This window comes from Rhinolophus sinicus, chromosome 5, assembly GCF_057876585.1.
Source record: "Rhinolophus sinicus isolate RSI-liver-muscle chromosome 5, RSI-T2T, whole genome shotgun sequence".
Classification (NCBI taxonomy): domain Eukaryota; kingdom Metazoa; phylum Chordata; class Mammalia; order Chiroptera; family Rhinolophidae; genus Rhinolophus; species Rhinolophus sinicus.
Genome location: NC_142505.1, coordinates 35,623,431 through 35,650,131, shown reverse-complemented (window position 1 = coordinate 35,650,131; position 26,701 = coordinate 35,623,431). Strand labels below are relative to the sequence as shown.

At 35.3% G+C, this 26,701-nt stretch overlaps 1 protein-coding gene across 3 annotated transcripts in view; it reads left to right on the top strand.

Annotated features, from left to right (window-relative positions):
* STAG1 (STAG1 cohesin complex component) overlaps window positions 1–26,701 on the top strand; it is a 354,275-nt gene that overhangs the window by 135,369 nt on the left and 192,205 nt on the right. For 2 of the 3 annotated variants that reach the window (XM_019747971.3, XM_019747962.3), the window contains exon 5: window positions 21,421–21,517. In XM_019747971.3, coding sequence (XP_019603530.1) covers window positions 21,421–21,517 — 97 coding nt within the window. Of the gene's footprint in view, window positions 1–21,420; window positions 21,518–26,701 lie in introns of those variants that run through there. The other variant, XM_074312886.2, reaches the window with a different exon arrangement.

The following is a 26,701-nucleotide window of genomic DNA, read 5'->3' as shown; positions in this document are numbered from 1 at the left end:
TTGAATTGCTGAAATGATTGAGAAAACCAATTATACTTAAGTGATCAAGAAAATTCTGAAAATGAAGAATAATGAGGGACTTGCTCTACCAATTAGTAGAATATATCATAAAGTTTCAGAAAATGCTAATGTAAGTTATTGGCTCCATAGCCAGCACATGGATCAGTTGAACACATACTTAATCTAAACATATGTATTTTAGCTAGTTTTAAAAATTATGTCCTGTCTATTCATTTCTTTTTTTAATTGACAATTAACTTGGGGAAACAGATTTTTTACCTTATACCATATACCAAAGTCAAGATATAGTAAATTAAATATAAACAGTAACAATTAGAAAAAAATTTAGGTGAAAATTTACTGGACTTGAGAATTATAAAAGTATAAAATAAACCTAAAGCAAATGTTTTACTTTTTTAAATACTTTGAATGTTTACCTTTTTACCATTATATAGTATTTATTTCCTGTTTAGAGCTTTTAATACTAAATGCAATTTGATGTTAATGTTGCTACTGTAGCTATTTCTTTAGCATTTCTTTTTATAAACTGAATTTTATTTTTATCTAATACATATACGTGATTTAAAAAAAGAAATCAAATGGTACAGTGGCCAAAATAGCAGTCCCTTGTTTATACCTACCCATTTTCAGTCCTGCTCCCCAGAGTAACGTTTTCATTAGGTTTTTCTTCTGGTGTTTATATAATTATTTACTCTTATTTTTGACAGCATTGTGCTAATCAGATATGATGAGCTGGAAGTAACAGGTGCGTCCAAAGCCTTAGTAAGAATATGCAAGACAGATGGTGGGAGAAAACCTCCTAAAATATTTAGATGCTTGTGGCAACCTCAGTGAAATGTGGGCATTCAGTGGTCTGGGGCATGTCATCCAAATAGGGACCTAGTGTGATGTTTTGTGCAATGTAAAGGTGATCAAGAGATCTCTGGACTGTTGTGAGGGACTGACTCCTGTGTGGCTGCTCAGGACTCCCACCTCCTGGTATTCATGTTCTTGACCCAACCCTTGGAGTATGTCAATACCCGTGACTTGCTTCTAATCACTGGTTATAGCAAAGATGATGGGAGGACAAGTCGGTGATTACATCATTTTGTATAAGACACTGTCTTGTTAGCAGACTAGTCCTAGGGATTCTCCTCGTTGGCTTGACAAAGTAAGTGACCATGTTGGGGAAGCCCTTGTGGCAAGCAAATGTGGGGAAGAAAATGAGGGCAATATCTTAGCCCTGAGAGTAGTTTCCAGCCAATGGCAGGTGTCAAGGACCTCAGTTCTGGAACCAACTACAAGGAAATAAATTCTTCCAGCAATGTAAATGAGCTTGAAAGTGGATTCTTCCCATTTGAACTTCCAAATGAGAATGTAGCACAGCAATGCCTTGATTGCAGCCTGGTAAGACCCTTAGTAGAAGATTCAGCTGAGCTGTGTCTAGACTTCTGACTCACAGAAATTGTGAGATAATAGATAGCCAATACAAGTATATCATGGCAGAAAGGAAAACTAACATAGTGCTGAAGTAATACTGTGAAGGTTTACTTTTGTTCATTTCAAGTAAAAACAAGTTACTTAGAGTGGTCCTTTTTAGGTGGAGAAAAGGGTGTTAACCAGGTTAGTAGCTGCATATGAAGTACCTGGGGCTGCAGCTACAGTGAAAGTCACCACATCCATTCTCCAGCATTTGATTTCTGTGTTGGCTACACTTGAGAGTTTAATGGAGATACAATAGGTTTCACCACCTCTGATTCTTTCTGGTCTTTGATTAAACTGCAGTTTCCCCAAGGAATGAATATTGCTTCTAGTTTATTATCTTGGTATTAGACATTCAGACCATAATGTTCTTTATCCCATTGGTCAGAAAGTCAGTGTGGGGTTCTCAGTTGCCAAGTATATTTGGAGGGAGAGGGAGAGGGAGGGAGGAAGGGAGGGAGGGAGAGAGAGAGAGAGAGAACCACTTGGATTCACTCTCAGTCAGACTTGAGTTACAACCCTTTGTATCACCTGACCGCCTTAAGGTTCCACTTTAACTGGTGGACAACAGTGGCATTTTGAGTCCCCAGGAATTAAGGTCAATTCAGAGACAGTGTCTATTAATACATGAAAGTACTGGATATTTCCTTTTAAAAATTTACAGTACCTATAAATAATGGCTGCCATTCTCCGGGGAAGGACTAGAGTAGGATGTATGGTGTGGACTAGAGGAAGATGTAAGGTTTGATAAAAAATACGGTGAATGTGTGAATTAAAACAAAAAAGTATTATAGTAAAAGACACATTGCCATTAATCACCCTCAAAATACTCCCTTTCGCTTCGAACACACCCCATCCTTCTTGACACTTTCTGAAGCAGTTTTGGAAGTCCTCTTTTCATGGGTGTCTTTAGTTGTGCTGTTGTGGCTGCCTCCATATCCTGAGTTAATTCAAAATGTTTACCTTTCTCGTTCCTTTTGACTTTGGAGAAGAGCCAGAAGTCACACGGTGCCAGATCTAGTGAATAAAGTGGATGAGGACACACCATAATATTTTTATTTGACAGAAATTGCCATACCAGAAGTGATGTGTGACACGCAGCCTTTCTGTTGCGATCACAAAATACAGTGAATCCTGCTGCTGAGTGCCATCCAGTGGAAGGACAGGGATCTTTAATACGGGAGGTGGCATGTCGAACCTTAGTAACCGTGTAACAAGTTTCAAATTGTTTGGTGCAGTCAGTTGGGTGTGAGCTATGGTTGAGAGAAGGTGTTTTTTAAAGTGTGCTGTAAATCATCCTCCATCATGACAACGCTCCATGTCAAACATCGCTTCTGGTACATGGCAGTTTTTGTCAAATACAAACATTATGGTGTGTCATCATCCACCTTATTCATGGGATCTGGCACCGTAGGACTTCTGGTTCTTCCCCAGTGAAAAATGATTCGGGACATTGAGGCAGCCACGATAGCACAACTAAAGACACTCACAAAAGAGGACTTCCAGAACTGCTTCAGAAAGTGTCAATAACGAGGGGATAAGTATGTTCGAAATGAGGGAGGTATTTTTAGGGGAATTAATGGCAATGTGTCTTTTACTCTAATACATTCTTTTTATTTAAACATTCACTATATTGTTTGGTCACAGCTCATATGGTATGTACTTATTGTAGTTGTGTAGAATCCTTCTTCAAGAGATCTGGTCTACACTTTATTCAGTGGACTCTGGATCTGTGAACTAACTGTGGTTTGGCAACTGGTGAGATGGTAATAACTCTACTGTGTTGATGTAAGTTAGACTTCTGGTTGCCAGACCTGGAGTTTTTCCTGTTTTTTCAACCAAACAGTACTCTAGTAGGCTACCCACCAATTTTGTTCCTAGGGGCACTGTAATCATTTAGCTGTTGCCAGAGATCTCTGCAGGCCCAGATTTTTCTGATTACCAGTATATCCCTGCTCCCCTTAACAGATAATGTGCCTACCTTGTCTTTGATGATTAAGTATGACCACTTGGATGTTACCTAGGATTTTGTCATCTCCATTGAAACCTGGGAAATTTTTTTTTTTTTAAATACATATAGCAGGTGCAGCATTTTTTTTTTTTTAAATTGGGGAATATTGGGGAACAGTGTGTTTCTCCAGGGCCCATCAGCTCTAAGTCGTTGTCCTTCACTCTAGTTGTGGAACGCACAGCTCAGCTCCAAGTCCAGTCGCCGTTTTCAATCTTAGTTGCAGGGGGCACACAGCCTACCATCTCATGCAGGAATTGAACTGGCAACTTTGTTGTTGAGAGCTCGCGCTCTAACCAACTGAGCCATCCGGCTGCCCCTCGAAGCTCAGCGGCAGCTCATTGTCTTCAATCTCATTGTGGAGGGCATGGCTCACTGGCCCATGTGGGAATTGAACCGGCAACCTTGTTGTTCAGAGCTTGCGCTCTAACCAACTGAGCCATCCAGCTGCTCCTGGGAATTATTTAATTGCCATATTCCCTATACTCATACCTGGCTTACAAAGGGAGTAACTACATCCTTTATAAGGATTGTAGATATGGTTCCTCCCTCACTAATGTGGTTCCCTTTTCCTTCTGGGCCCTCTTTTGGAGCATAGTTTAGGAGTAGGGCTATGAAATCTGTGTCCAACATTCCTAACTTATTTCATTGGATTGTTTCCTTTGTCCATATCAATGCCAGGGAATCTCTGCATCTCAACCTTTAAATCCAACTTTCAGTGCACTAATCAGAGAAGCTGTTACAGCTATTTTTAGCTATATGAACTAATGTGTTTAATCTGGAATCTCTAGTAAATGTACAATATCAATTAATTTGACATGATGTGGCATTCCGTGCTCCTTGACGCAATAATTCTGGAATCCACTCCCACACATGGTCATTGGGTTTCTGCTGGGTACGTAAGTTATTTCTTCTTGGGTCATAGTGTGTACCTGTTCCCTTGGAGCATGCTGAGATTTGACCCTAGTTATGGATGTAGTGGCAACAGTTTCTGGGTGTGGTGGGACCTGCAGGAGCATGACCATCTCCTCCCTTAAAAGCATCTGCCCATGTGAGGTTATCAGAGGGTTTTCAAGCTAGAGAAAGCTAGTGTTGTGAGACACTGGAAAACAAGTTCCTTCCACTAGTATGCGAGGTTCTCAAATACTGGCGGGGTTAGGGAGAGTAGGGAACAGTTCAAAATTGTTAGTTTCTTCTAGGACCAACCAGATGTCTCTGTTCCAGTTTTCAGGATCCCATTCTTTTCTGGTCAAGGTCCTAACTTTTCAAATTAGAAACTTGATGAGACTGAACTTACCTGTTGTAATTCAGCAACCTACACAGTGAAACTTTTGGCTTGTTTTTCATCAGTATCAACCCCACACCTGTAAGAAAAAGAGATTCTTCTAGGGAAATCATGGAAGCTCTTTGGTTCTCACACTGTAACTTAAAGAGAGTTAATGGACTTGAGCTTCTCATTTTCACTCTCAGTGCTAAAGTGTACACAAAAGGATCTATGTCACATTACTGTCCTTGTAGTAATCATTAGTGCCATAATGGGAAATACAGCAGCCACTTAAGCTCCCAAGGCATGTGTTTGATTTGTCCCTCATTACAGCGAACTACCGGTGACAGCTTTATTGGTTTTCTGAAACTAGTTCATGCCATAGATTACTAACACCCCATTTTCTTAGCGAGGAGCTCAACTCTGTGCTTAATCCAAAGGGCATGAGCAAACCAATCCCCAAATCTCATCTTTTCTGGTTTATCTTTTGGAATCACTCCTGGGCCCAATTCTGTACCAATGTGGATTCAGTCAGGAGTCAGAAACCACAACAGTAATTTGAACTGGTGAAATTTATTATAAATAATTACTAAACTATGACAGAGGAATAACTATAAAGATGTAAAGATAATTCTAAAGGAGACCCTAGGGCTGAAGGAGATTTCACAAGGAAAGGCAGATTTGGAAAGGGGGAGAGTCCTGTTTCTTAGGCTGGGGTTCAGACCTTGTTGGATAAGGTGGTATTGTAGCCTACTGAATGACAAGAGAAGTTCACTGGATTGCCTAGCCAGAGCTGGTGCTCAGTTGCTGTGCTGCCGAAAACAACACTCTGAGGTACAGTCATATTGAGTATGGTAGACAGTTGTACAGTAGAAGACAAGGCACTGCTGCCACCGTGAGACCTGGAGTGTGCCAGTGTGTATGGTGGGCTGCATCATGAGGGTAATCACCAATGCCAAGCTGGGGCACGATGTTGTCAAAAGACTGCACACTTTTGGTATCAGGCTGGGACAGACCACCACTGGATTTTTTTATATAGTAAGTCCTCACTTAATGTCATTGATAGGTTCTGAGACTTTAAGTGAAACAATATATTGAAACCAGGTTTACTATAATTGATAGAAACAAGAGTTAAGTTCCTGTAGCATCTCATCAACTTTGTAACAAAATGACATTATTCGAAGACTTGCTGTACACATATGTACTCACTGCTGATGGACTGACTGTGCAGTAAGAGCAGGTAAAGCTAAACTTTAACATACCAAAACCAGGAAGAGAAGTCCCCTTTCTTTTGCAGTGTCCTTCCAAAGCTCTCTGCTAATAAAGCTTAACATAGTACTTACTGTGAAGGAGAAATGCTTATGTAAGTCCAGTTTATTATTATAGAGCACATGTTAAAGGGTAAGTTTGGAGGTGAGTCACAATAAATTGATAATTGATACAGAGGCTGTCATCAAATTGTTGACAGCTCTTGGCTTATCCTAAGAGAGAAGCATTGAATGCAGATTGCATGCTCTGTTTAGGTAGAGTTTGTATATATGTCGTCTGACTTTAATTATTAGTCCTGATGTTTATAAGATTTTCTCTTTTTCCTTAGAATTCATGAATTTTACCTGCATATGCTTATAGTATGTGTCATTTTCCCATTAATTCTGGCAGCAACTAGATAAGCCATGTTTAAATCTTTTATTAATCAGGTGGATTTTCTTCTTAAATGACCATTTTAATTGTCTTCCTTTTTTTTTCCTTATCAAGCATCTGTACATGTTAGATCTCATACATATATCTATTAAATATATTACCTGTTTTCTCATGAATTCCATTTCTGCAGTTCTGTTTTTTTTGAGATGTTCCCTCCCTCCCCCATTTAACTTCCAGGACATTAACTTTATTCTCTACAGTGATTATTTTTTCATTTATCCAGTGAATATTTAAATATGAAGGTCTTTTTTTTTTTAACTTTGGGAAAATCCATGCTTTAAATTTTGCAACTGTTTTTTATACACTCGATTTACTTTTTCTTTTTCTTTGGTTGCTGAGTCTTTTAGGCATAGTTTTTGCTTTGTTTCCTTGTGGTTCTTTTCAATTTGGGGGGTCAAGTCGAATTATTACGATCCCTATAATGAATATTGCCCTGGTCTTCATTTCTGTGAGTATCAGTTAATTGGCTAGTGTTTTACTAGCCTTTGGAGTAGGTGACAACTCCTCCTATCCTAGTGGTAACCTGCAGTTCCTCTGAGGCCAGGAATTTACAGCAGACCTTCCTAGGACCACATACCTGAGGGCTTCCACTATGTTAAAGAAGTAACAAGAAATACTAGTCTTTCTATTGCCAGTATCTACTCATCTCATGCTTATCTCAGAAGAAAACTTAATGTTTTTTTTTTTTTTTTTAGCAACCCCTGCAGAACCCCATAGACTTGCTTGCACCCTGCAGGCTTTGCTACCTTTGCTACCTGTTGGTTGTTTTGTCCTGAATGGGAGAGTGATGGAGAGTATATATTCATGCTGTCATTTGCCCAAATTCCTCTAATGAGAGCTTCTGCAAGATAAATATTGCAAATGTAGAGGCATTTTACAAACTGGACAAATATATTATCAAAACTTCACATTAAGAAGGTTGATATTTAAAATAATTGATTAAAATTTGATTTATCTGTACCATTTTTGTACCGTTTTATTTAGATATCACTATTACAGTATTCAGCTTTAAACCGAGTTAGGTTATCAGGTAAATTTCAAAAGTATGCTTGATAATGGCTTTCTATTTCAAAAACAGAATAATAACAAAACAAAACAAAAAAAAAAAACAACAAAAAAAGAAAACCCTAGAATTAGTATCAAGTGAAAGTATGGAATATTCTATGCACTGAACGTTTATTTTTCTGAAAAATGGCATTGGAATGATATTGTAACCTGATTCCATTTCTAACTATGGAATAAAATTTGTTCTGTTATGTGAAAAGCCACACCATTTATCTGAGCTTCAAAAAAAATTTCCCTGCGTTTAATCAATAACATAGTGGTATAAAAGGACAGTGATATGGTTATATTGGCCATAAACTCCAGTTAGTTTAGTTACTACAGTAGGAATTGGAGTAGGAATGAAAGAAATAACGTTGTATGTGTAGGATCACTTTTTCTCCACAAGCCCTTGAAGAGTGACAATTAAAAAAAAAAAATCAACAGGAAATAAAACAGGCTTTGGAGAGCTCTGAAAATCCAGAACATTTAGCTTATAACAGGGTAAATAACAACCTAGTCTTATGGAGTAATAAAGCACTCTGTGTCTACCTATGTAGTATTTACGTTTGCATTCACAGCAAACATGTATATGATATCCATAAAAGCTATGTTGAAAAAATCTACGAATTTACTGTACAGTGAGTCTCAGTTTGAAACGGGGAGGGCCCTTCATTCATTTATTATTCCTAGTTAGGGTCTTTAGTGTACAAAGTATTGTGTTTCTTTGCTATCTGTTTGTCTTTCTCCAAAGCAAATTAATCTACTCTTAAGCAGTGGTATAGAATACTAATTCTCTGTGCCCTTGTCTGCTTAACCAAGTTCTTATCAAATGGCCTGCTGAAAAAAGTATATGTGTCTAATAGAGTTTGAAGAATATGCACTCAATGTACTGTGTAGACATCCAGTTTGAATTGATTAATCTTTTCTTTAGGTTTAGTTTATAAGAAGCTTAGGGGCAGATTTAAAATTGATTTTTAACTATGGCAATAAGTGTTCTATTCATAGCGTTGACATTTTTTTGTTTTCGCTTTGGTTTTTCTTTCTCAACTTTTAAAATGTTACTTTTCTAATTACCCAAATTCCTTATTATACTATTACAGTATAATAACATCATTGTTACAGCATTGTCATAATTTTTGTCATTTGTAATCTGATTCAGATGCTGCTTATTTTTGTTTTCTCATTGAGGATTTCTGGCTAAATTCTCAGAATTTTCTTTGTAGTAAAGTCTAAGATTTAAACTTTTTGGAATGGATTGAGTGCAAACCTATCAGTGTCACAGTTCGAATTTTTATATACCTTTTTCCATGTTCCTATATATGCATGTGTGTGGTATCATTAATTTAAAGAGTAGAATCATATTATACATATTTCTGTTTTTACTTAATATGTCATAAACAATCTTGTATACCATAGTGTTAACACAACTACAGCTTGTTTGCACAGAGAGTACCAAAAAAAATGTATACTCATTTTAAGAACAGAAAAAACTTACTCAATTGTCATAATGAATGATGTTAGTATTCATTTGATTAATGCCACCTTTTGAACGAATGTCATACTACACATTGCTACCGTGATTCAATTCAACGAATGTCATACTACACATTGCTACCATGATTCAATTAAACTTCGAAAAGTAATACGTAGATAATAGCTCTTAAAATGTGTATACATTTTTTTGGCACCCCGATATTAATAGTTACTTTTCATTCTACTATATTATATACCATAATTTAGTGAAACATTCCTTTATAGACATTTAGATTGCTTAGTGGTTTTTTTTGCCCCAGTAAACAGTACTGCAATATCTGTGCAGGTGAGTATTTTTTCTGTGTAGGAAGAAGGTTGCGTTTAAATATTTGTAGTCAGAGGGGCAGATTTTGGCAGAGATGACTGGCCACTTACCAAAAACTTATTTTATCTGTTTCATACTGGAGAAAGTTTAAGAAGGTATTGGCAAACAGAGACTCCATCCATCGCTCTATTCCTGTTGCATCTAGGTGTGGCTGCTTAACAAGTTCTTCCCAATGAAATGTTAGAGAGTGATAGGTACCACTTCCAAACCTTAATTGTAAAAATTTGTCATACTTTTTTATGTGTTCCTCTTTCGTCAGCTAGATACTGATTTTTTTGGATCAACCTTGGAAGTTTCTTATAGAGGATAGTAGAGCCTCTGTCAGCGTAAGTCCCAGAATGATTCTGTGACTATAACTTGTGATTCACATGTTCTAGAGCTTCCATTTGTGGGATTATGGATATGGTAATTTTTAGAATTATACTGCTAATTATACTGCTAAATTTCCCTAAATGAGGACCACCTACATTGAAATGTAATGTGATTATCTTAAGGTGGGAACTTAAATCATTGATTTAAACCTTTTATAAGGATTTAAAGCTATGCATTTTCCTCTAAGCACTATTTTAGCTGCATTCTACAGATTTTGATACTTTGTATTTTCATTACCATTCAGTTCAAAATATATTCTAATTATCAAACATTTGGGGTATTGTAGATATGGTTTTGTTACTGATGTCTACTTTTAAATCCTTTATGACCAGAGAATCTGATATGTATTATTTTTATCTTTAAAAATGCATACAGTCTTTTGGTAAACATTCACTGTGTACTTAAAAAGAATGTGTATTCTATAATTGTTGGTGTTATATTTGATGCATGTTGATTAGGTCATGATTTTTAGTAGTGCTATTCAAATCTTTAGTATACTTATTATTTTTTATCTTTGTATATTTGCTTCTTCTGTAAATTGTCAAGAGAGATATGTTATAAACCTCAACTGTGATGAATCTGCATATTTTTTCTTTGAGTTCAATTTTTGCTTCATGTATTTTGAGACTCTTGTTATTGGCATATAACAATATACGTTGTATCTTCCTAATAAATTTACCACTTTATTATTACAAAGTATATCTTTCTATGTTTATAATACTTGTATGATTTCTGCTTTGTCTTATATCTTCGTCATAACAGCTTTATTATAGTTAATATTTGCATGGTGTATATATTTTTCATCGTTTTAGTGCAACCCTTCTATGCTCTTAACATTTAAGGTGTGTCTCTTGTAAATATCATTTGTTTGGGTCTTTTTATCCAATCTGGATAGTCTGTATTTTAAGAGGAATGTTTAGTCATTTGCTTGACTTCAATTTAATTTTCATAGTCTGAGAAATTTTTATTTTCCTGTTATTTGAAAGATATCTTTTTGCCAGTTAAATTCTGGATGGACAGTTTGCTCTTTTTCCACCTTTATTGAGATATAATTGACATGTAATATTGTGTAAGTTTAAGGTGTACAACCTGTTGATTTAATACATTTTAAAGTGATTACCATCATAGCTGTAGCTGACACCCCCATCCTGTCACATTATTACCTTTTCTTTTTTGGTAGTGAGAACGTTTAAAATCTATGCTGTCAGCAACATTTAAGTATATAATGCAGAATTATTAGCTTTCATTACCGTTCTGTACATTAGATCCCCAGAACTAGTTAAACTGGAAGTTTGTACCCTTTGACCAGTATCTCCTCAGTCCATCCCCTCCCCCCAGCCACTCTACTGTTTTTCTAAGATTGCCTTTAGTTTTAGATTCCACATATAAGTTATATCATGTGTCTTTCGCTATCTGACTTATTTCACTTCGCATTATGCCCTCTAAAGTTTCATCCAAATTGTCACAAGTGGTAGGATTTTTTTCTTTCTCATGGCTGAACAGCATTACGATTTTTATATATACCTCAATTTCGTTATTCATTAATTCATTGATAGACATTTAGGAGGTTGTTTTCGTATTTTGGCTTTTATGAATAATGATGTGATGAATATAGGAATGAAGATATCTCTATAAGCTGATTTCAGTTTCCTTAGATAGATACTCAGAAGTGGGATTGCTGGATTATAATTTTTGAGAAAGCTCATTACTGTTTTCCATTTGGCATTCCCATCAGCAATGCACAAGGGTTCCCTTTTCTCCACACCTTCACCAACACTTAATCTCTTGTGTTTTTTATATTTATTCTGACAGATGTGAGGCGATACCTCATTGTTCATTTGATTTGCATTTCCCTGATGATTAGTGATACCGATCCTCTTTTCTTGTAATTCTTGGCAATTTGTATGTCTTCTTTGGAAACTGTGTGTTGAATTTTTCTGCCCATTTTTTAATCAGATTATTATTTTTGCTATTAAATTTGTTAAATTTTGTTCAATATAGAAATGTAATTTTATTTAGTATAGAAACAAGCGTTCTGTATGTTGATTTTCTATCCTGCAACTTTACTAAATTCATTGATTAGTTCTAGCAGTTTTTAGGTGGAGTCTTTTATATATATTCATATATACACATATATATATATGAATATATACATATATTCATATTATCTGCAAACAAAGATAATTTTACTTCTTCCTCTCCTATTTGGATGCATTTTCATTTCTTTTTCTTGCCTGATTGCTCTGGCTAGGACTTCCAGTACTACGTTGAATAAGAGTAGTGAAAGTGGTCACCCTAATCTTTTTCTTGATCTTAGAGGAAAAGCTTTCAACCTTACACCATTGAGTATAATATTGGCTGTGGGTTTGCCATATATGGTCTTTGTTGTGTTTGAGTATGTTTCTTCTATATTCAATTTGTTTAAATAGTTTTTATCATAAAAGGATGTTATATTTTGTCAAAAGCTTTTTCTGCATGTATTGAGATGATCATGATTTTTATCTTGTATTCTCTTGCGTGTATGATATTTATTGGTTTGCATATGTTGGACCATTTTTGCACCCCAGGAACAAATCTCACTTAATCATGGTAATTGCTCCTTTTAATGTGCTGTTGAATTTGGTTTACTCTTTGCTGAGAATTTTTATATCTATATTCATTAGGAATATTGTTGTGTAATTTTCTTGTAGTGTCACCAGTTTTTGGTATCACTAGAATACTGGCCTCATAAAATGATCCTGGGAGCATTTCCTTGTCTTTAATTTTTGGGAAGAGCTTGAGAAGGATTGAAATGAATTCTTCTTTAAATATTCGGTAGAATTCATCAGTGAAACCGTCTGGTCCTGGGCTTTTCTGTTTTGGGAGGTTTTTGATTAGTGATTCAATCTCTGTAGTGTTTTTATGTTTGTCATGATTTAGTCATTGTGGGTTGTATGTTTCTAGGAATTCATCCATATTTTTTAGGCTATCCAATTTGTTGGCATATAATTTTTTCATAGTCTGTCATGATCCTTCCTCTTTCATTTCTGATTTTATTAATTTGAGTATTCTCTCTTTCACAGTAAATCTAGCTAAACATTGGTCAATTTTGTTTCTTTCCAAAAAACTAGCCTAGTTTCATTGATCTTTTCCATTGTTTTTTCTGGCCTCTATTTCATTTATTTCTGCTGTGGTCTTTGTTATTTCCTTCCTTCTGCTAACTTTGGGCTTGTTTTTTCTTTTTCTAGTACCTTGAGGCGTAAAGTGAAATAGTTTATTTGAAATCTTTTTTATTCCTAATGTAGGGATTTATCACTATAAACTTCCCTCTTAGAATTGCTCTTGCTGCATCCCATAGGTTTTGATACGTTGTGCTTCCATTTTTGTTCGTTTCAAGGTATTTTTTGGTTGCCCTTTAGATTTCTTTTTTGACTCATTGGTTGTTCAGTAGTATGTTGTTTAATCTCCACTTATTTGTGATATTTTTTTCAGTTTTTCCCCTCATATTATTGAGTTCTAGTTTCTTACCATTCAGGTCAGAAAAGATACTTGTTATGATTTCAGCCTTCTGAAATTTGCTAAAACTTGTTTTATGAAATATGTGCTCAGTCCTGGAAAATTTTCATGTGTGTTTGAGAAGAATGTGTCTTCTGCTTCTGTTGGATGGAATAGTCTGGATGTGTCTATTAGCTCCATTTTCTCTAAAGGATGGTTCTAATCCAATGTTTTCTTGTTGGTTTTCTTTCTGTATGATTCTATCCATTTTTGAAAATGGGGTATCGAAGTGTCCTAGATTATTGTCTGTTTCTGCCTTCAGATTTATTTGTATTTGCTTAATATATTTAGGTGTCCTGATGTTTGGTGCATATGTATTTATATATTTATGATTGTTATATTTTCTTGATAAATTCATCCACTTACTTTATAAAGATCATCTTTGTCTCATTGCTGTTTTTGCCTTCAAGTTTATTTTGTTTGAAATAAGTATAGCTACCCCTGCATTCTTTTGGTTTCTTCCTACATGGAATATGTTTGCCATCCCTTCACCTTGAGCTTATGTGTGTCCTTGAAGCCAAAGTGAGTCTCTTGTAGGCAGCATATATTTGGGTCTTGTTTTTTATCCATGCAGCCACTTTATGCTTTAATTGGAGAATTCAGTCCATTAACATTTAGATTAATTATTGATATATAAGGACTTTCTAATACTATCTAATTGTTTTCTGGTTGTTTTGAAGTTCCTTTTTTTTTGCTGCCTTCTTTGTAAATTAATGATTTTACATAGTGTTGTGCTTTCATTCCCTTCTTTTCTGGGTATATCTTATAGAATTTTGCTCTGTAATTCCCATGAGACTTACATAAAACATCTTCTATACTGTAACAGTATGTTTTGCACTGATAACAATTCATCTTTGATTGCATACAAAATGTCTGTTCTTTCCTCCCCTCTTACTTTTAATACTTTTGTCCTTCAACCTTTATACTGAATTAGGTAGTTAGTATATCACCGTATTAGAATATCAGGGGTTCTGAATCTTACTACAGCTTAGCTTTACAGTGTGTTGTATATTGTCGTGTTTTTTTGTTATTACTAATTAGTGGTTTTTTGTTTTACCTTGAAGAACATTTTTTAGCATTTCTTGTAATGTAGGTTTAGTGGTGATTAATACCCTCAGGTTTTGTTATTAGGGAAAGTATTTCACTGTCATTTTAAAGGACAACTTTGCTAGGTAAAGTATCCTTGATTGGCAGTTTCTTTCTTTTAGCACTTTTAATATATCATGCCATTTTCTCCTGGCCTGCAAGGTCTCTGGTGAGAAGTCTGCTGATAGCCTTATATGTGTTTCCTTTCAGGAAAGAATTGTTTTTTCTGTTTATGTTTTAAAATTCTCTTTGTTTTTTGGTTTTAGACAGTTTTATTCTTACATGGCTTGAAGAAGAATGTTTCGATTGAAGCTTTGAGGTGACTCATTTGCTTCATGAACTTGGATATTGAAATCTCTCCCCAAGATTGGGAAGTTTTCTTTGCCATTATTTCTTTAAGTAAGTTCTCTACCGCTTTCTCTCTCTCTTTTTCTTGGAGTCCTATGATGGGTATGTTGTTGTTGTTGACTCCAATTAGAGTATGTTGTTGTTGTTCTTATTTTGATGGTATCTCATAATTCCTGTAAGCCTTCTTCATTCCTTTTTTTGGTTTCTGTTTTTGCTCCTTTGACGGAGTAATTTCAGTTGATCTGTGTTCTAGCTCACTGATTCTTCCTTCAGCTTGTTCATGTCTGCAGTTAAAACTCTTTGCTGAATTCTTCAGTACGGCTATTGTATTCTTCAGTTTCAAAATTTCTGTTTGGTTCTTTATGTTTTCTATTTCTTTGTTGAACTTCTCATTTTGTTACCTTTCCCCCCCCGATATCATTAATTATTTATCTGTGTTCTTTTGTAGCTCACTGACCTTTGTAGAACAATTATTTTGAATTCTTTGTCAGGCAATTCCTGTATCTCTGTTTCTTTGGGTCATTTACTGGAGGTGTGTTACTGGTGGAGATACATTTCTTTGATTCCTCCTAATCCCTGTAGCCCTTCTTTTGTGTCTGCACATGTTAAGAAGCAGTTACCTTTTCCAGATGTTATAAACTGATTTTAATATGGGAAGCCTTTCACCTGTGTGAGGGCACACTGGATCATGCTGTGACCTAAGTCTAGTGGTGCAGGGTACCAAATGCAGGGGCATGTTGTCGCAGTGGATCTGGCAGGGGCGTGGGTGTGATATCTCCTTTGGCTCAGGTCACTGGGGTCCACAGCATTGATAACTCACTGGTGCTTGGTGAGCACTGTGGAGAATGTGCAGTCACTGTAAGCATTGTTGATATTCTAAGTAGCACCATTAGGTCCAGTATTTAGGTACCAAGTTAGTCAGTAGTGGTGACTGGAGTCAGTGATATGCACACATTCAGCTGTGGTGGGAAGCTGCAGGTGCCTGCCTAATGGCAGAGGCCAGTATCATACATACTTGTAGTGATGAAGGCCAGCGCAAGTAGCAAGGGCTGGGGCCAACTGTGGGCTCACTGGCAGCTGTGAAGGCCCGGATTGGCAGCATCCTCTCCTGTGGTTGCAAAGTCTGCCCCTGATCATGCACACTGCAGTGTTGGCTTATGGTGAGTTGGGCTGGGGTGTGCAGGTACACAGCCTAGAGGGGCTAGTTGTAGATAGGCATTGGTGATGCTGGCCAGTTACAGAAGACGAGGACTGATTTTGGTCTATAAGGAGTGGTGGTGTGCCTCGGCTATCAGTGCACTCACTGGTTACTGCATACCCCCCCACCCCACCTCCACCCGGTGGAGGCCAATGATGGGTGTCAGACCAGTGGTGCACAGCTGGAGGTGCTAGCCCTGAGCTTGGCCTTAGTGGTGGGGGAGGTGCTAGGCTGATGTTCGGCACTCGAAGCTGCAGAATCTCAAGTTGGCTGCAAGCATCCCTCCCACACTCCCGTGTGGGTGGGGAGAGACTCAAGAAGCTAGTGTATTACACTCGTGCAGCAGTGGAGATCCTGGACAGAAGTGTTGAAGGTCTGGTGGTGGTACAGGAAGGGAACAGGGATGGACTCGGGCAACTGGCATCAGTGAAAACAAATACCTGTGGGGGGAAAGCTGGGGAGATTTGCAGGACTTCACAGTGGCTGTGCTGGTCTTTGGCTTTGTCAGGGGTAAAATTTGTTTTTGTCTGCAGAGCCGGTGTCTTAGCCATGAATGCTTCTGCTGTTTGTCTTTTAATAATAACCTCTGCCTTTATTCCTTGTTTCTAGCCAGTTTGTCTTAATAATAACCTTTGCCTTTATTCCTTGTTTCTAGCCGGTCAATACGAGGTCTGAAAATTAAGTTTGCAAACTTGTTGTAACAAATTTGCAAACCTTTTCTGATATCAGACAGATTATTCATTATGAATTTGTACCAATTGGACAGTTAACCAAGTTTACTATTTGGATGTGCTAAAAAGGCTGCGTGAAAAAGATAGACAACTTGAACTTTTCGTTAACAATTCATGGCTCTTGCATCACAACAATGCACCCGGTTCACACATCTGTAAGGGAGGTTTCAGCTAATAAACAAATAACTGAATTTCACCCTCCCTACTCACCGTATCTGGCCCCCAATGACTTCTCTTTTTACCTAAAGATAAAGGAAATATTGAAAGGAAGACATTTTGATGACATGCAGGACATCAAGGGTAATACGACGACAGCTCTGATGGCCATTCCAGAAAAACAGTTCCAAAATTTCTTTGAAGGATGGAATAGGCGCTGGCGTCAGTGAATAGCTTCCCAAGGGGAGTACTTCGAAGGTACATCTGTGCAGTGTCTTCTGAGCTGTGAGGCTGGAGAAGCTGGTCATTCACTCCATTCTTACTTTCTGGTGAGAGGAACTCTTTTCTCACTGGGAAATTCCTTCATACCACTGAATAATGTTGGTTTGCGGGATGGGATGATGTAGGCAAAATGCACTTGTCTTTCTTTTCTTATGTGGTTATTCTCAGTTTTGTTGTTGATAAAACATCGTAAGTGGACTGTAGAGATCTCCTGGAACTGTTTTTTGTTTGTGGATAGCTATCCAATTGTTGATCTTTTTGGGACGACAGGGAAGCTGCGTTTTTCTGCCAACTGGTGGGCAGTTCTTTCTTTCAGTGCTTTAAATATGTCATTCCATTATCCACTGGCTTTCATTCTTTTTGGATAAGTGTGCCATATTTTTTATACTTTGGTCTTATGTAGATACCCGATGGCTGCTTTAAATTTTTTTCTCTTTTTCTGAAGATTCCCAGCAGTTTGGTTTTGATGTGCCTCATACGAAGTGTGATCAAACAATATGGTGAGTGTTTAAATTAAAAAACAAATTATTACAGTAAAAGACACATTGTCATAATTCCCCTCAAAATACTCTCCCTCACTTCGAATACCCTTATTCCATCGTATTGACACTTTCTGATGCAGTTTTGGAAGTCCTCTTTCATGAGTGTTTTTGGTTATGCTGTTGTGGCTGCCTCGATGTCCTGAATCATTTTTACTTTGGGGAAGAGCCAGAAGTCACATGGTGCCAGATCTGGTGAGTAGGGTACATGAGGACACACCGTAATGTTTTAATTTTACAGAAATTGCCATATACCAGAAGCGATGTGTGACATGGAACATTGTCATGATGGAGATGATTTAAGGAACACTTTAAAGCATACCTTCTCTCAACTGTGGCTTATACCCAACTGACTGCACCAAACAAGTTGAAACTTGGCGCACGCTGTTACTAAGGTTTCACACATCGCTGCCCTTATTGAAGATCCCTGCCTATCCATTGGATGGAACTCGGCAGCAGTATTCACCGTATTTTGTGATCACAACAAAAAGGCTCTGTGTCACATCGCTTGTGGTATGGCAATTTCTGTCAAATAAAAATATGATGGTGTGTCCTCATCCACCTTATTCACCTGATCTGGCACCGAGCGTCTTCTGACTCTTCCCCAAAGTCAAAATGACCATGAAAGGTACACGTTTTGAATCGATTCAGGACATCAAGGCAGTGCAACTGAAGACATTCACAAAAGAGTTTTTCCAGAACTTCTTCATAAAGAGGCAAGAACAATGGGATACATGTGTTTCAATTGAGGGGAATTATTTTGAGGGTGATTAATGGTAATGTGTCTTTTACTTTAATAAATTTTTTTTATAATGCAGACATTCACCCTGTTTTTTGATCACACCTTGTATAGTTTTCTGTTTTATCCTGCCCCTTGCCACCATATATATAATGACACACTCTATCATCCACCTACCTATGACCACACTTGATAATGCCTCTAAAAGTCACCAGTTTCTGCGAATCCAAGAAAGGCTTATCTACTGGAGTGTAGTCTTGAGAGTCCTTTGCTTCTACACCTCTTTGATAGCTTTTATAAAGTTTAACTTTGTTCCCTTCAAAATGAATAACCAATTGTGTTAGTATCATTTATTACATAAATTACCCATCCCGGTAAAATTGAAATATCGCCTTTGTCATAACTTAACTTCTATATATACCATGGTTGCCAATAAAATGTACACATTTTAAGAGATGTTATCTATGTATTACTTTTTGAAGTTGAATTACGGTAGCAATGTATATAGTATGACGTTTGCTCAAAGCATGGCGTTAATCAAATGACTGCTAGTGTCATTCATTGTATTAAAATTTTAATATAGTTTTTTCCTTTCTTAAAATGCGTATACATTTTTTTGGCACCCTGTGTACACTTGGGTCAATTTTTGTGGTCTGTTCTCTTATATTGTTTTTCTAGTTTCAACTTATTTTCAATATCCTTGTATCCAGTTCTGATTTCTAATGCAAGTCCTTGATCACTAGTCTTATTCAGAATGTTTTGGGCTCTTCTTATATTACTAGGGACATTAGAAATTGATACCATCACTGGGAATTCAAAAAAATTTTGGACAACATCTTCAGAGTGCCTTTATAGTGCTGGGCCCCATGTTCAAGGGGAAATGGCTTTTTCCTCAGTTTTGTGCCATACTTAATTACCTGTCGCACAAAGCATGCCTGCTTGGGCCCTGATTCTCTAAGCCACTCTTGATCTGCCTTCTCCATTTTCAGTCCTCACCATTCTTAGCCAACAGGGCCTGACTCATTATTCAGCAGAGCTGAATCTTGAACAGATACGATGTCATTCTTTTTCTTTTTCTCTTCTCCTGCAACCATAATATTCTTTCTAAAAGAATACCTCCCAGACACTAATGTGATAAGACAGAGAAACAGTGTGTTATGTATATCAGCAGAACAAAAAGTCCTCTCTTTCACATAGGAGAAGGGAATGTGGTTCCTCCTCAGTAGAAATGGTCGTTAAACAAAGGGTATCTTCATCCAGAATGGGTTATAGTAAAAGAACAGACAATACCTTGTATTAGTAAGGTTTTGGAGCCCCGTATCTCTTACATTGCTAAATCTTGTATATTGCTGGTGGAAGTACAATTTAATATTCCTGTTTTTGAAAATTGTTTGGCATTGTCTACCAACCTTCAACACACATGTGTTCTCTGTGTTAACAAGTCTGCTACTGGGTTGCATACAACAGAAAAAATACTTATGTCCATCAAAAGGTGGACAGTTATGTTCACAACAGTTTTATTTGTCATGGCTCTAAAATGGAAGCAACACTCAATGTCCATCAAAAGTAAAACTGTCATCTGTGGTGTGTTAACACAATGGAAATACTACCCAGCAATGCAAAAAGGAATTAGTGATACTTAATAATGTGATTGACTCGCACTGATAAAACTTTGAAAACAAAGTCCAAGGATGATACTATTTGTATGAATTTCAAAAGCATGTCAACTGTTAAGGAAAAATATTTGAACCATATGAGCTGGGGATGGTTTTCTGACTGGAAGGGAACATGAGGAGTCCTGTTTCAGTTATGGAAATGTTTTATATTTTCATCTTGGTATGTAGTGTTTGTGAAATTTCATCAAGGTATAACTTAAGATTTATACATTGTACTGTGTATAATGCCTCAGTACTAAAATAAACTTTTATTTTTTAAAAATGTAAAAATTATTTTTATACATTTTTTTTGATCAACTACCCCAACCCAAGAAAACCCCCCATACAATTTGGTCCACTAGTATGCTAAGTGGAGTCAGATTAAATTTGCCTAATAATTTCGAAAAACTTTATTGACGAAGAGCTAAGCTTTTTTCATTTTTTTCAGATTTAGTGTATGATACTTAGGTTGGTTTTTTATATCCTGTATGTTTTTATGGTTTTCTCCATTAACATATATACCTTTTAAAATTTATTCTGTGATTTTTTTTTTTTAGTTGTGAACAGACTATACTCATCCATGTTTTTATATATTGCAAATATTAAAAAGTTATTTTGTACATTTATGTTTTCTCAGGTGTCTTGTCAAATTTTTACATTAATCTTCTGAGTCACGTTTGTAGAGACTCTTAGTTTTTCTTTTTTTAAATCAAATGTAGGAAAGGATAATTGTATAAATATTTTACTAATTTTTGTATTAACTAAAAATTTGAAATCTATGTTGAATGATTGCGGATGTATCCTTTTTTTGTTCCTCTGAGTTGTAATGTCGTACGTGTTTTAACAACAAAAGTATTAGTCTGTCTTTTTTTTAAATGCTGCAGAATATCGTCAGATACCTTTTTGAGATCTAATAATATAGTCATTTTATTTCCCCCTTTGTTGACAAGTTGAATTGTTTGATTTTCTAACATTGAGCCATCCTTGCATTCCTGAAGAATATGCATTTTATTATATATGTTGGTTATATACTACTAGTGGATTAAGTTTTCTGATACTCAGAAAGTTTATATCTGTGTATAAGTCATGTTAGTTTAGTATTTGTTTTATTCTCACAATATGTTTTGAATATTAATATCTATAGTTGTTTACTAATTATTAGATTAGGGGATTGGTAAAGTTGAGTTTGTATTGTGCTCTATTTTGAACAAATACCTGAAACTTTAGTAATTTACCTTTTAATTGCCTTTAAAAATGAAGAAATCTCTACTTTTAATTGGTTTTAGTGAAATAATTTCAGGTAAGTAGTTTTCTTGTTTAAATAGATGTAGACAGATAAAACCACAGATGTAAAAAAAAATAATTTGCTGTAATATTAAATTTTTTTGAAGTTTTCATTTTTCTATGTTTTTTCCCCCCACAGTCCGTGGTGGATGACTGGATTGAATCATATAAACAAGACAGAGACATTGCACTTCTGGATTTAATCAACTTTTTTATCCAGTGTTCAGGATGTCGAGGTAAAGAACGTTGGAATAAATGATGTACATTGAGCCTGTGAGTCAAATAGTGTCAATTTACTTTACGTTCCCTTAGTCATACATAATTCATCCTAGAATTATGTGCTAATCTTTTTCTGATAAAATTATTTTTAAGTTATTTAAGGATATTTCATTTTGTTCTGGTTCAGTTTTGCTCCTATAAAATAATAGATTTCTGAACTTTTTGAAATTTTGAAGGAAATTTGAAATTCATTTAATGAATTTATGAATTGACTTTTTAACATCATAAGCTTTTATAATTAATATTTACTGGTATTATGTTTACCTATACTTCATATTAGGAACTGTGTTAGTTGCTAACATTCATATTTCGTATCATTGTTAGTATTTTGGTCTTCATTTTATAAATGAAGTACTTGAAGCTCAAATAATTTACTTATGGTTACATAAGGAAGGAATCAGGTGTCTTATGTTTACAGTTGGCTGGAAATCCATAGACAATTTGTTAAAGTGGTTCTATTTTTATCATCTTAATAGATAAAGATATTTCCCTTCTTTAGAGTAAATAAATCTTAACAATAAATTCTACTACATGGGCGAAGTCAGTTAGTAAATCACCTTTCTTTGTTTTTTCAGTAGAGAAGGAACAGTGATCTTTTATTTAGATCACTGATTAAAGCAATATTTTAAAGGCTCTCTTATTTCTGTCCAAGTTGTTACTCACCATATTGACATAAATAGTTTAATAAATATTTACAGAGCACCTACCCTGTACTAAGCACTGTTCCAGAGTATACAAATGTTACCAAGAGAGTCTTTGTTCCCAGTCAGTATTAGGGTATGTGTAATTTTTAAAGGAGACTTTATTACAAGGAACAAAGAGAAATATACCAGTAGTTCAGTAAAGTGCTCAGTGCCTTCATAAGAGTAATAAGACTGGTTACTATTTAATTACTATGTGCCAAGCTGTGTGCTTTATGTACATTAGCTTGTTTAATATTAGTTAACAGTCCTATCAGACAGACGTGATCTTGATTTTGTAGATTAGGAAACTGAAAATAAAGGGCTTACGTAGATTTTTGGACATCATACAGTTTGTAAATGCCAACTTCATAATTCAGAGTTAGGTTTGTCTAAATCTGGAGTCTTTATGCCTAATCACAGTATACTATGAGGATAACAAGTAGGGCTTCTGATCCAGCCCAGACTTTGTGTTTATAAGTATGTGTGAATATGGGGATATTTCTAAGAAAATGCATCCCAGAGTAAGAAACTGTGGTAACACTGAGGTTGAATAAAAGAAAGTTAATGGAGAAGAGAAAGGCCAAAGTTAACAGTTTGTGCAAAAATGCTTAAAGACAAGAAAGCTCGGCACACTCTAGCATATAAATAGAGTTGATGGCTGAATCCTAGAGAATGAAGACAGGTGAGGAGTAGCAAGAGATTCAGCTATTTGAGCGAATGCAAATTTGTTCATTTTACAGCCTTAAAGAGAATACTGAAGTGCCTTACTTACTTGATCTAATCTATGTAGATGCCCTGTTGGATTGGGTTTTGATTTTGAAACAACTGATATTCTTTAAATTTTTTCCTTTTGTAATTCATTTCTATGGCTCAAAAAATTGAAAACAATTTTTTTTTTTAATATGTAAAGGAGAAAATCTTTACCACTTCCTGCCTTCCCATCTATATCTATGGAGTGGAAGAATGTAGATAAATGTATTTGTAATTACATTCGGTACATATTGCCAAATTTCCTGCTACGGAAATTGTACCCAATTTTATTCCCATGAAAATGCTTGTTTCTTCTCAGTCTGTCAACGAAGTGCTTTTACAGATTGTTAGATTGGTTTTATGAATGATTTAAAAATGATATGTCAATTTGATTTTTTAAAATTGAGGTGAAATTCACTTGATATACAATTAACCATTTTAAAGTGTACAATTCAGTAACATTTAGCTCATTTACAATGTTGTGCAACCACCTCTCTCAAAATATCAAAACTTTTTTTCACCCCAAAAGAATACCTCATATTCATTAAGTAATCATTCCCCTATTCTCTTCTCCCTGCCAACCCTTGTCATCTACTTACCTGCATGCTTTCTGCTTCTATGAATTTGCCTGTGCTGCTCATTTTATATAAAATGTGACCTTTTCACTTAGCATAATGTCTTCGAAGTAGTAACATGCGTATCATCATTTCTTTTTATGGCTGAATAACATTCCATTGTATGTATATATTACAATTTGTTTATCCATTCTTCTGTTGATGGACATTTGGGTTGTTTTACCTTTTGGTTATTGTGAATATTGCTACTGGTAACATTCATGAACAAATATCTGTTTGAGTAGTTGCTTTTTAATTTTTTGTGGTAAGTAGCTATGAATGGAGTTGCTGGATCATATGGTAATTCTATTTTAACTTTTGAGGAACTGCCAAACTATTTTCCATAGCAGCTGCAACATTTTACATTCTTACCAGAAATGTATGATGGTTCTTATTTCTCCATATCCTCTCCAGCACTTTATTTTCCAATTTAAAAAATTTCAACTGTCCTGGAGGGAATGAAGTGGTATTTCATTGTGGGTTTGATTAGTGTTTCTTTAGGAATCAATAATATTGAACATCTTTTCACATTTTTTTTTGACCATTTGTATTTCTTCTTTGAAGAAATGTGTATTTAACTCCTGTGCTCATTTTTAAATTAGATGTGTTTTTGTTGTTCTTGTGAATTGTAAGAGTTTTTATATATTCAAAGATGTCCTTTGATGCAAAAGTTTTAAAATTCTATGAAGTCTACTTTATATATTTTTTTTTCATTTTTTTGCTCATGCTTGTGTAAAGTCTAAGAATCCATTGCCAAATCTAAGGACATAAAGATTTATCCTTGTTTTATTCTATTATTTTTATAGTTTTAAATCTTAGGTTTAAGTTGTTGGTCCTTGGTTAATTTTTGTACATGAATAATTTTGATTTGCATTTCTCTTATGAATGGGGCTTGAAATCTGTTTCTATTTCTTTTTCTGTGACTTCACTGCTCCCATCCCATGCTAGTTTTCCTTAGACTGTCTATAGTTCCTGAAAAGGTGCTTGACAAAATGCATTTTAAAACATTTTGATAAAGGAGACATAGATGCATATTTTCTTAATATGATTAACAAAGAAAACACAGAATATCTCACATCAGTGGAATATAATAAAAATCCACAAATAGACCCAAGTACCTATGAAACTTTAGTAAGCATATCTTAAAACATATGAAAGAAGAGAATTGCGATACTGAGATACCATTTTTCACTTATGAGATTGATGAAAATTTTAAATTATTACACTGTTGGTGAGGCTGTAAGGAAACAGACACTTACATTGTTTGTTGGAAAATAAATTGGTACATCTCTCAGGGAAAGAGATTTGGCAGTATCTACCCAAAGCTACATATGTTTTTATCTTTTGACCCAGCCATCCTACTTCTGGAATTTTGCTGTGAAGATATACCTCAGTATTGGAAAAATAAATGCCCAGGGCTGCTCAATACAATACTATTTGTAATTGCAAAATAGTGGAAACAGTGATTGAATAAACTGGTATAGCTATACCGGGAAATAATGGAGTATGCACATGTATCTACTCATTTGACCAAAAAGAAACGTAGGAAAGAAAAACCAGAAAATAATGATTGATTACCTGTAGGGTATATGTGTATGTAAATGAGTTGGAAATTTTAGATAGAATTGGGGTGAAAGGATACTTAATTTGAATATACTGTTTGAATATTCCTGACTTTTGTATGTATCTTAAAGTTTCATTACTCAAAAAGAAGGAAAAATCAAAGAAGTGAGAAAATTCTTAAAATTGGATTCAAAGAGAACAGGTGAAACAAACCATGAATAACGTAACCACACTGAGGAGTACAGAAAGTACTAACTAAATAACTTTTAAAATGAATGCTTGGGACATAAAACTAGTGGGGGAAAGTTTGATGAGGAACACACTTGAACTAGTCTCAGAGTCTCCTTACAAGGTATGGGTTATTTACAATGAGTAGAATGGTAAGTTTTCCATGTACAAACTAGGCAGACACCACCATAAGTAAATGATGAAAGCAAACATTGCCAGTTATAGAACCAGTCGATAGCATGTGCTTCTTGATACACACTTAGAAGAACTGAACTTCTGCAGTATTCTTGCCAAAAGTGCAGAACCTGAAACCACTCATGAGGACCATCAGACAATCTGAAATTGAAGTATATTCTTCAAAATAGCTATCCTGTATTCAAAAAGTCAGTGTCATGATATATACAGAAACGACTCATAATCTGTTCCAGAGACTAAAATACGACAGCTGTATGCAGTGCATCTTAGATTTTTCTTTTGATGTAAAGGGTATTATTGTGACAAATACTGGAATCTGAATTAGTTCTGTGGATTACAACATATGTATTGTATCGTTGTTAATTTCATGATTTTGATCATTGTACTGTAGTTTTAACAAGTGATTGTTTTGTTTGAGGGAAGTGCACACTGAAGTATTGCAGAGTAAAGGAATATGTGAAGAGTTAAAGGATAAAACAAATGTAAAATGTTTATATCTGGGAATTAGGTGATTGGTATTTAGAAATTCTTTGTCCTTTTCTTACAACTTTAAGGTCTGAAATTATGTCAAAGTAAAAAATGAAAGTGGGGAAAAAGCCTTTTAACCCAAAGCCAACATTGTGCTGATGGGAAACCAGTACGGTTATTTTTCACCAAAGTCAAACAAAGCAAAGATGCCCACTCACACAATTCCTATTTAGCATTATATTGGTGATAGAAGCCAACACATTTAGACCATAAAATGAAGTATGATTACTATTTGAAAATAATATTGTTTAGAAAATTCAAGAGAATTAGTTTGTAAAACTAATATAAGTCATAAAATAATTTAATAAGTTATTGGAATGTAGAGTTAATAAAGATGAATTAATACATTTGGTTTATATAAGAATAGCCTGTTAGAAGACACAGTTGAATAATGGGAAATGTGGGAAATTATTCCAGATCTATACCTCACTTGATATAATGTACCAAGATAAATTCCCAATGCATCAAGAGTTTAAATGACAACAAGTAGCAGAAACAAAGAAAAAGAAACAAATAAATACCAGGAAGAAAGAAATATTAAAAGCACTAGAAGAAACAAGGATGCATGCTTATAATACAT